This window comes from Ictidomys tridecemlineatus, chromosome 16 (assembly GCF_052094955.1).
Source record: "Ictidomys tridecemlineatus isolate mIctTri1 chromosome 16, mIctTri1.hap1, whole genome shotgun sequence".
Classification (NCBI taxonomy): domain Eukaryota; kingdom Metazoa; phylum Chordata; class Mammalia; order Rodentia; family Sciuridae; genus Ictidomys; species Ictidomys tridecemlineatus.
In genome coordinates this window covers 14236627-14248618 of record NC_135492.1, presented here as the reverse complement: position 1 = coordinate 14248618, position 11992 = coordinate 14236627, and the positions used below count along the sequence as shown (strand labels likewise).

General features: G+C 38.8%; 1 protein-coding gene across 1 annotated transcript; it reads right to left on the bottom strand.

Annotated features, from left to right (window-relative positions):
• Positions 1-6890: 6890 nt before the first annotated feature.
• Positions 6891-11497, bottom strand: LOC144371473 (uncharacterized). The gene is given in 2 exon segments (XM_078033780.1): positions 6891-9230; positions 9233-11497. Coding segments are annotated over 2 exon segments (2880 nt in total). The 5' UTR covers positions 11375-11497; the 3' UTR covers positions 6891-8492.
• Between the last annotated feature and the right edge of the window lie 495 nt (positions 11498-11992).

The following is an 11992-nucleotide window of genomic DNA, read 5'->3' as shown; positions in this document are numbered from 1 at the left end:
TTTCTTATGATCTGGAGACATAAAAAATGACTTGCAAATTTCTACCAGGCCTGGTAGAATGGATTGGAAACAGTAGTCCCATCCCATAGAATTCCAAAGTTATTACTTATTTTTTTTAATTTTCTTTTTTTTCCCTTTTTTTATTAATTTTTCAAAACATTACAGAGCTCATAATATATCATCTTTCATACATTTGACTCAGTTAGGTTTTGAACTCCCATTTTTACCCCAAATACAGATTGCAGAATCACAATTGTTACATACTCACATTTTTACATAATGGCATATTAGTGACTGTTGTATTCTGCTACCTTTCCTATCCCCTACTATCCCCCCTCCCCTCCCCTCCCATCTTCCCTGTCTACCTCCTCTGCTGTTGTTCAATTCTCTCCCTTTTTTCCCTCCCCCTTGCCCCTCATAACCTCTTATAATTTTGTGTATCATTGAAGGTCTCCTACTATTTCCATATGTTTTCCCTTCTCTCTTCCTTTCTCTCCCCCCATTCGTCTTTGTTTACTGTTAGTCTTTTCCTCTTGCTCTTCCCTCCTGTTCTGCTCCTAGTTGCTCTTTTTATATCAAAGAAGACATTTGGCATTTGTTTTTTAGGGCTTGGCTAGTTTCACTTAGCATAATTTGCTCTAATGCCATCCATTTCCCTGCAAATTATATGATTTTCTCATTTCTTAGTGCTGCGTAATACTCCATTGTGTATAGATGCCACATTTTTTTTTCATTCATTCATCTACTTAAGGGCATCTAGGTTGGTTCCACAGTCTAGCTATTGTGAATTATGCCACTATAGTTATTGATGTGGCCGTATCCCTATAGTGCGCTCTTTTAAGGTACTCAGGGGATAGTCCAAGAAGGTCGATAGCTGGGTCAAATGGTGGATCCATGCCCAGCTTTAACAGGAATCTCCATACAGCTTTCCAAATTGGCCTCACCATTTTGAAGTCCCACCAGCAGTGTACTCTTTTCTCCACATCCTTGCCAACACTTATTGGTGTTTTACTTCATAATGGCTGCCAATCTTACTGGAATGAGATGGTATCTTAGGGTGGTTTTGATTTGCATTTTTCTGATTGCTAGATATGGTGAGCATTTTTTCATGTACTTGTTGATTGATTGTATGTCCTCCTCTGAGAAGTGTCTGTTCAGGTCCTTGGCCCATTTGTTGATTGGGTTATTTGTTATCTTATTGTCTAATTTTTTGAGTTCTTTATATACTCTGGATATTAGGGCTCTATCTGAAGTGTGAGGAGTAAAGATTTGTTCCCATGATGTAGGCTCCCTATTTACCGCTCTTATTGTTTCTTTTGGTGAGAAAAAACTTTTTAGTTTGAGTAAGTCCCATTTGTTGATTCTAGATGTTAACTCTTGTGCTATGGGTGCCCTATTGAGAAATTTGGAGCCTGAGCCCACAGTATGTAGGTCATAGCCAACTTTTTCTTCTATCAGATGCCATGTCTTTGATTTGATATCAAGCTCCTTGATCCATTTTGAGTTAACTTTTGTGCATGGCGAGAGAAAGGGATTTAGTTTTATTTTGTTGCATATGGATTTCCAGTTTTCCCAGCACCATTTGTTGAAGATGCTATCCTTTCTCCATTGCATGCTTATAGCCCCTTTATCAAATATAAGGCGGAACTGTGACCACTGGCAGATCAGGTGCAGTGGCCTGCTGAGGGGCAGAGCCGCCCCCTTCCCACGCACCAGCAGGGCAGTCGGACCTGGGACCCACTGGGCAGGTCAAGCCAAGCAACTTGCTGAGTGGCAGAGCTTCCCCACGCTCCTGCAGGGTAGGTGGACGTGCAACCCACCAGCAGAACAGGTCCATCGGCCTGCTGAGGGGCAAGCCCCCCCCTCCCCCCCTGCCTGCAATGTAGATCAGGCCCAGCGGCCTGCAGAGGGGCGGAGCCGCCCCCTCCCCACCAAAGTTATTACTTTAATTGAACCACTTCAGCTGAGTTCCCAGCAAATGTGACTGCCATTGGGGTAAAGGTTCAGAGACCACATTACTTCATTTTTAGATGAGTGTGAGGTCATCCTGGGCAACGGAGTCCACCACTGTCTCAAGAAAGAGAAAAGAGGGGGAGCCTTGGTGAGGGTGTAGCTCAGTGGTAAAGCAGCCTTGAGTTCAATCCCCTGTGGAGACCAGTGACAGTGATTGGGAGACAAGTGTCTTAGATGGAGGTCTCTAATGACTTAATGGCAGTGGCATGCTTGGTGACTGGAAAAGTTTCTATGCAAAAGTATAGGATGCTTGGTTGCTATGGAAATGCTCTCCATTAGGGAGACTCTGTTGTGGGAGACTTTTCAGCTTTGACCTTATTCTCAGGCACAAAGTTTCTTGCTAAGTCAAACACATGGTTCACCAGTTCCACTGTTTTAAAAGAAGCTTTAAAATAACTTTAAAGGATGGATTTTCTTGAGAGCTGCAGGGTGCTCTTAACATTACACATTCCAACTATAGAATGTAACTGAGAAAATAGCTGCATACTGTTGCTAACTTTGTAACTTTCATAAATACAAAGAATAATGCTTACATAGTCTTTAATATGATCAATGAAAGATACACAATAAAGATTGCTGGTGTAATTCTTTTTTTTTTAGAGAGATAATTTTTAATATATGTTTATTTATATTTTTAATATTTGGTGGACACATTTTGTATTTTAATTATATGTAGTGCTGAGGATCAAACCTAGTGCCGAACACACGCCAAGTGAGCATGCTACAACTTGAGCCACATCTCCAGCCCTCCTGGTATAATTCTTTAGACCTGCTGCTCCATCATAGAGCAGTGCTCCACCCGATCCCAGATGTTGCATCTTCTGTGTGTGTGACTCTTTATTTCTTCCAATGTCCTATCAAACCCTGAAAGAACATGCTAGTTTGGCACACTTGTCACAGCAATCCCCAGTAGCAAAAATAAATAAATAAATACCATCAATCTCTAATTAAATCACTTCATATGTTTTTTGATATGTTAAAACAAGGTACATGGAAACTAAAAATTCTTATAAAATGTAATGTGCTTCTCATAATATTTAATAGTCTAACATTTTCTAATTCATTAAATATGAAAAAATCAGAGTTCTCTCTGGGCATCCTGAAATGTTTAAACATAGTCACTGATAATCCCAGAGGAAAAAAAAATAAAATACCAACTACAGAAATACAGATATTCTGTATCTCAACATTATCCTTGGGTAGATCATTGCTACTTTGATGATCTGGTCCCGTCTGTAAGTATCCATACCCAATTCCAAATATAATGAAAGTTACTAATCCTATCTTATCAACAACTGGTATATATTTTGGTCTCAGAATTGGCTAATATTTGTTTTCTTTATTTTAATAGCATTCTAATGCAAATTGTCCTTATCACTAACAGGACCAAATAAATTCTCAAACTACTCATCAGCTTTTCACAAATGACCTGAGCAGAGACTCACAGCATAACGTTTTTTGCAGGAGAACATTGTAAATTGCTGACATCCTCCTCCAAGGTTGCTTGACATTCCTTAAAGACAGGAAAATCTGACACCTTTTAGACTGCACTGGACCAGGTGATAATTTGTTCTTTATTTATCAGTTTCATTTGAGCTCCTCGATGACATCATCTATAAATCAGAGACCTCCATATGGAATTCCTCCAACAAAAGCTCTGAAAAGACAGGCACGTTTAGCACCTTCAGAGACTCCTGAAAAATAGAAGCTTTCACAAACTCTTTATGATAAGGACATTATGGCCACTTGTGATGATTACCAATTACAGAGGGTTCCCAGAGCAGAAAGCTGCTCCTCATGGACCTTGCAATATCATTACTTTTTAAAAATCATACACTTGATTTTAATTGAATTGGTGAATTTTACAGAGTTACTGAATTAATAAACCATGCCTGAGAATCCAAAGAAGAAAACAATATAATGGACAAGCCCATCCACCCATCATATGGTTTATTAAAACTTGGTTTCTAATTCATTTTTCTTGGTTATACTGCGAACTGAACTCAGTGACTCTCAACCACTCAGCCACCTCCTAGTCTTGTTTTCATTTATTATTTGAGTTACTTGTTAGACACAGGGTTTCACTGAGTTCTTTACTCCTTGTTATCCAGGGGGGCCAGCTTTCAAATCACAACCCTTGGGCTAAGGTTGTGGCTCAGTGGTTGACAATGTGCCTAGCATGTGGGAGAAACTAAGTTTGATTCTTAGAGAAAAAAATGTATATATATATATATATATATATATATATATATATATATATATATATATATATATATAAAATAAAGATGGTGTGTCCACTGAACACTAAAAAATAAATATTAAAAAATTCTTTCTCCTTAAAAAAAGTGAAAAAAAGTCATAATCCTCCTGCCTCAGAATCTTGAGCCACTGGTACTTCAGGTGTATGCCAAAGCACCTGAAGATTCTCAAGAATTTGAGAATTTCAGTCTTTCATAAAATTTGAACAATATTGGAATCTAAGCCTGCTGCAAGTCTTTAAAACTTCTAGTACACTGCACCACTAAATAAACCTCTCCATTTTATCTCAGTTTGTTCCACATAAGCATCACACTACAAAAGTTTGTGAGAAAATGCATACATGAAGGAAAAATATGTGGTTCAAGGTCAAAGAGGTTACTTGTTATTATGATTGGCCCCCAAATTATGTCTTTGATATGACAAAGAATATTTTAATTCTCATTTAATCATTGTACATTCTCACTATTTGCTTAGCTACAAACCCAAATCCATCAGAAGGTAGCTACCTACCTGCCAGCTCACATGACAACACTACTGTCCAAAAGCGACAGGCAGGTTCTGTCAGGAGATTCTGTAGCCTTCCTATAAGTCTGATTCCTACACTGATGTACTCACCAAGACTGAACTCCTACAAACAATGCCCACACCCCAGGACAGCTGCATTCACTCCAGTCCCTCACACTGCCAAGGAGCAAGCCTGCAACTACTGCCTTTGGCAAATGGATTTATTACATAGAAGTCCAGACTGCGTCAAGTGCTCACACACCTCTATTCAATATTTCTTCTAAATCAAAGTTGAAAAACTAGGAAATTGCCACACCGACTCATTGGCTGCAAAGAAAGTTTTTGGAAATTTTGGGAAGCGTTCAAAACTACCTTTTAAAGATGAAGTTTTACTGGATGGCTTATGCTGTATTTATCAAAAACAGAAGGGCCACAGCACACTCTATTTGCCTTCCTTTCCAAATGAGCACTAAGACACAGCAAAAGGCTGGAACAGAGATAGCAGTGACAATCAACCCATCTTTGGCATGTTGGCAAACTTCAACATTTGGACACAAGTATGTAAGGAACTCTTACCAATAATCACACATGATCCATGACACCTGAATAGGTTGTGGGTGAGGTTTTGCTCAGGAGGCTTTGAATCATTGGGACAAGTAACTGAATCCTTTAGCCTGAGCAGAAACAGCCCACTCCACAGCAAGTACTGCACAATATAACCTGATTGGAGGCTGTAGCTTTATTAGTGATGTAGGGAACATGAGGCTAGACACCCAAGGAATGTTCCAGGAGCACATTGATTAGGTTCTGAGGGGTATCACTTAAATTTTTTTGGTTCACTGCTTGGAATTTCATTGATCTTTATTTAAATCTAGTGGGACACGGATGGAGGTTTATATTTTATGTATTGGTATACATAAAGGTTTTGTTGTTGTTGTTGTTTTGATTAGTTCACAGAAAGTGCTTTGTGTACCACTTGTAAGATTAGTCAGAGGTCTTACAAGCTTTGCCACAAAAGCAGAAGTCTATGTTATAACCCACATTGAGATCTTTGCAAAATCATTTTCTGACATTCTGTTGAAAGAAAATTATGGTGAAGGTCTCCTAAGAAGCTTATTTAAGATTATTTGGTGGAGAAGGGAGAGCCGCTATATTAGGACACCAGAATGGGATGCTCCTTACCAAGCCTTTGGTCATGTAGTGTGTGTTAAGAAAACCATCACACAATTTTTTCCAGGGCTACTGAGGTACTCTAATACACAGAGAAAAATCAAGCCTGGGTTTTCTGGCATATTCCACCTAAGTATTATTCATGGGGAGAAAACCTAAATTGGATGTAGTTTTTTAAAAAAAATTCACTGGTATAAAAGACCTTTAAAAAGGAAGAGATCAGCTGCAATTGTGGAAGAAACACCTGCAGAGCTACATCTGCTGATGTGGTTATTGGTGGGGTCCACACTCGCAGCTGCAGCAAATTCACCACCTGAGCTACGAAGCGTTCAGTGCTAGAATGCCTGACTAGCATGCAAAAGGCAGGATTTGGTCCCCAGGACTGGGAAAAGAAAAGAGAAAGCAACTCAAGTATAGGGCAAAATATATTTTGAGAAAGCGCCTCTCTAAACAATATACACAAATGACATTGTTTTATAATTCTCTTTAATGTGCCTACATACAGCACAATACATGAGCCTTATAACAAGCACAAGTGACAAGAGTGATGGTCCCAGAGTCATCAATAGATCAATAAGCAATCAAGCAAAAGGAAGATGCCAGCTGCAGGGTACACAGACACATCCCTATGGTCCCAGCTGCCAGCCTCACCCCATCTCAAAAACTAACAATTAAAAGGACTGTGGAGAAACTCAGTGCTAGAGCACTCCTGGGTAAAATCTGAACTAAGAAAGAGAGGAAAGAAGTTCAGAAGAGCCATTTCACCAATCTGTACCAAAGGCTGGAGTAGAGAGGCCTAAACTAATATATACAATATGTAATGAAACATTAGACACAAAAGACTTAAAATACGGAAAAATGGAATCTAACAATAAGAGAGATTTAACCCAGAGAAACATGTTGCTTTCAAATCTTCATGCTGATGCAATACTCCCCTGGCACAAGTGACAAGAGTGATGGTCCCAGAGTCATCAATAGATCAATAAGCAATCAAGCAAAAGGAAGATGCCAGCTGCAGGGTACACAGACACATCCCTATGGTCCCAGCTGCCAGCCTCACCCCATCTCAAAAAATAACAATTAAAAGGACTGTGGAGAAACTCAGTGCTAGAGCACTCCTGGGTAAAATCTGAACTAAGAAAGAGAGGAAAGAAGTTCAGAAGAGCCATTTCACCAATCTGTACCAAAGGCTGGAGTAGAGAGGCCTAAACTAATATATACAATATGTAATGAAACATTAGACACAAAAGACTTAAAATACGGAAAAATGGAATCTAACAATAAGAGAGATTTAACCCAGAGAAACATGTTGCTTTCAAATCTTCATGCTGATGCAATACTCCCCTGGGTTGGAGGGGAGTATTTTAAAGTACTCTCTGAGTACTTTAAAAAAAAAAAGAAAGAAAAAAAGAAATGAAGGCACACACCATTATCACACAGCTACAGTGGTTATCTCAAAATAAATAAATAAAATGAAATAAAATAAAATTTTCCTCATGTCTGAAAAAATTCAAATAGATCTGAAACAAGCAAAGTTCTCACCACATTTCTACATAAAGGGCTTTTTCCCAGTGTGATTTCTTAAATGCTGTTCAAAGGGACCTGGACAGTTAAAAGTGTTACTGCAATTTTTAAAGATAGAAAGGGGATTTTAACATGTGAATTCTTTTGTGCCTTTGAAGAAAACTCTCAAAGCTGAATACATCCCCATATGGCTTATCCTCAGCATTTTCTACACTATGAGTCTTTTCATACAACTGAAAAAAACTAGAACAGCTGAACCCTTTATATTTCTTACTTGCATAAGATTTATTCTTTTTATTCCAAAACAATATTCCCAGTCCTTAGGAAAAAAAGTGAGAAAACTAGAAGATTTCCTACATTTCTCACATTCACAGGGCTTCTCTGCATGAATGTTTTCATATATAAGAAAGGAAATGAAGCTGACAGAATGTAGCAAATCCCCCAAATTCAGAGGGATTTTTTTTCAATGTGAGTGAAATGGCTTTGAAGGCAACAGGGACAATGGAAAGATTTGTGATATTTTTCACATTTAAAGAGTTACTCAGTTGGAAGTTTGGTGTATGCTTTAATTCCTCAGACTCGAGAGGCTGATTCTGAAGAATCAATGTTGGAGGCTAGCCTCAGCTTCTTAGGAAGACCCTAAGAAACTCAGCAACTCCCTGTCTCAAAATAAAAAGTAAAAAGGAACTGGAATGTAGCTCAATGGTAGAGCACCACCAGGCTAAATCCTCAGTGGATCGATTGATCCTTTGCTCTCTCTCTCTCTCTCACACACACACACACACACACACACACACACACACACACATTCATACACACACACAAACACACACACACACACACACACAAACACACACACACATTTTCAGCTGTGTGAGTCTCTCTTGTATTTGAGGATGATATGAAATGTGATTTACCATATTTCACATTCAAAGGATTTTTCTCCAGTAAACTTCCTACATGTATATGAGTGAAACAGTAATAACAGAAGAGTTTACCAATTGTTTTCATGCATATGACTTCTATGAAGTATATGTTCTTTCACATGTGTGAAGCAGACAAGATGTTGGCAAAGGCTTCTCCACATTGTTGACATTCATTGGGCTTTTCTCCATTATACATTTTTCCGTGTCTGTGAAAGTCACTGGATCTAGCAAAGGCTTTGTCACACTGCTTACATTCTTAGGGCTTCTCTCCAGTATGAGTTTGTTGATGTGAGTGAAGGTAAGAGGACTGAGTGAAGGCTTTGCCAGACTGTTTACATTCATAGGGCTTCTCTCCAGTATGAGTGTGTTTATGCATCTGAAGGTAAGAGGCAGTAGTGTAGGCTTTTCCACATTCTTTACATTCAGAGGGCTTCCCTCCAGTGTGTGTTCTTTCATGGCTCTTAAGCTTATAGAATGTAGCAAAGGCTTTCCACATTGTTTGCATTCATAGGGCTTCTCTTCAGTATGTGTTTTTCCATGTTTATGAAGCTGACAGGATGTAGTAAAGGCTTTGCCACACTGCTTACATACATAGAAATTCTCTCCACTATGAATTCTTTTATGTATGTGAAGGTCACCAGATCTAGCAAAGGCTTTGCCACACTGCTTACATTCATAGGGCTTCTCTCCAGTATGCACTCTTCCATGTATTTTAAGTTCACTGGATCTAGCAAAGGCTTTGCCATACTGCTTACATTCATAGGGCTTCTCTCCAGTATGAATTTGTTTATGTGAGTGAAGGTGAGAGGACTCAGTGAAGGCTTTCCCACACCACACTGCTTACATTCATAGAGCTTCTCTCCAGTATGAGTTCGTTCATGTATCTGAAGGTAAGAGGCAGCAGTAAAAGCTTTTCCACATTGTATACATTCATAGGGCTTTTCTCCGGTATGCATTATTCCACGTATTCGAAAATGACGGGATGAAGCAAATGTTTTTCCACATTGTTGACATGCAAAGGGTTTCTTTCTAGTATGTGTTCTTCCATGAATCTGAAGACAACTAGATGTAGCAGATGCTTTTCCACACTGCTTACATTCATAGGGCTTCTCTCCATTGTGTGTTTTTCCATGAATCTGAAGGTGACTAGATCTAGAAAAGGCGTTTCCACACTGTTTACATTCATAGGGCTTCTCTCCAGTGTGTGTTCTTCCATGAATCTGAAAATGACTAGATCTAGCAAAGGCTTTTCAACACTGCTTACATACATAAGGCTTCTCTCTAGTATGTGTTCTTCCATGTTCATGAACTTGACAGGATGTAGCAAAGGCTTTGCCACACTGCTTACATACATAGGGCTTCTCTCCACTATGAGTTCTTTCATGTCTGTGAAGGTCACCAGATCTAGCAAAGGCTTTGCCAAACTGCTTACATTAATAAGGCTTCTCTCCAGTATGCACTCTTCCATGTATTTGAAGTTCACTGGATCTAGTAAAGGCTTTGCCACACTGCTTACATTCGTAGAGCTTCTCTCCAGTATGCACTATTCTATGTATTTGAAGTTTACTAGATGTAGCAAAGGCTTTGCCACACTGCTTACAATCATAGGGCTTCTCTCCAGTATAAGTTCGTTCATGTATCTGAAGGTAAGAGGAAGCAGTAAAGGCTTTTCCACATTTTTCACATTCATAAGGCTTTTCTTCGGTATGCATTCTTCCATGTATGTGAAGATGACGCGATGAAGCAAATGTTTTTCCAGATTGTTGACATCCAAAGGGTTTCTTTCTAGTATGTGTTCTTCCATGATTCTGAAGGTAACTAGATCTAGTAAAGGCTTTTCCACACTCCTTACATTTATAGGGCTTCTCTCCAGTGTGTGTTTTTCCATGTCTGTTAAGGTGATAGGACATAGCAAATGCTTTTCCACATTGATTGCATTCATAAGGCTTCTCTCCAGTATGTGTTCTTCCATGTGCACGAAGCTTAGAGGATGTAGCAAAGGCTTTTCCACATTGTTTGCATTCATAAGGCTTCTCTCCAGTATGTGTCCTTCTATGTGCATGAAGCTGATGGAATGTAGGAAAGGCTTTTCCACACTGCTTACATACATAGGGCTTTTCTCCTGTATGAGTTCTTCCATGTCTGTGAAGGTCACCAGATCTAGCAAAGGCTTTGCCACATTGTTGACATTCATAGGGCTTCTCTCCAGTGTGTGTTCTTTCATGGCTCTTAAGTTTATAGGATATAGCAAAGGCTTTTCCACATTGTTTACATTCATAGGGCTTCTCTCCAGTATGTGTTCTTCCATGTCTATGAAGCTGACGGGATGTAGCAAAGGCTTTGCCACACTGCTTACATTCGTAGGGCTTCTCTCCAGTGTGAGTTCTTTCATGTATGTGAAGGTCACCAGATCTAGCAAAGGCTTTGCCACACTGCTTACATTCATAGGGCTTCTCTCCAGTGTGAGTTCTTTCATGTATGTGAAGGTCACAAGATCTAGCAAAGGCTTTGCCACACTGCTTACATTCATAGGGCTTCTCTCCAGTATGTGTTTTCTGATGTATTCTAAGTAATCTGGGATAAGCAAAGTCTTTCCCACATACCTTACATTTAAAATGTGCATTCCCTCTGTGTGTGACATTGTGCTTTTGAAGACTTGTCTGTGAAATAAAGATTCGACCATCTTGTTTACATTCATAAAATTTCTCTCCAGAATCAGTTCTTTCATATCTTCTAAATAAAGAGGAGAAATGAAAGCCTTTCCCACATACCTCACATTGAAAAGGTTTATCTCCACTGTGTATTATCATGTGTCTTTGAACACCTGGGAGAGAAGAAGAGGCTTCACCACATTGTTGACATTCATAGGGTTGCCACCCAGTATGAGTTTCTTCATGTCTTTGAATGTCATTGGAACAACTGATGACTTTCCCACATACTGTACTTTCATATGGTCTATCTCCAGTTTGTAACAACATTTGTGTGTCAACACTTTCGAGAGAAACCAGAGATTTCCTATATTGTTTAAATTCACATGGCTTCTCTTCACATTCCTCGTGCTTATAGTATTTGTGTCCAGAGTGAGATGTGATGTGCCTATGAAGGAAAGAAGGACATATGAAATCATTTGCACACAAAATGAAGTCACATGGATTTACTCTATTAAAATTTTTCTTTGTTTGATTAAGAATTGGAATCGATTGGAAGGTTTCCCCACACTATTCTGTGGGGAAAGTTTGAAGTTTACCATAGGACTTCTTTGAAGAAGAAGTGACCAGCACATAATTGATACCTAACTCATTCACAGTTTTCTATTTATTTATAAGTCTTTAAATTTCTACCAACATCACATAAAGGCTAGATTTTCTGACTTGTTAAAGTTGCCTGAAAATAAAGAGATTAAAAGGAAACAATCCTTTGCAACACAGCTTCTCTATGGCTATTATCCACATAGTCATATTTATATATGCGATTTCATACTCCTTTTTGCATGTCAAATACTTTGAAAAGACTGAATACCTGTTACAGATAAGTATGTATTTCTGATAAAAAATATTATAAGAATAAATACATTTCAAATTATGCATACTTCTTCG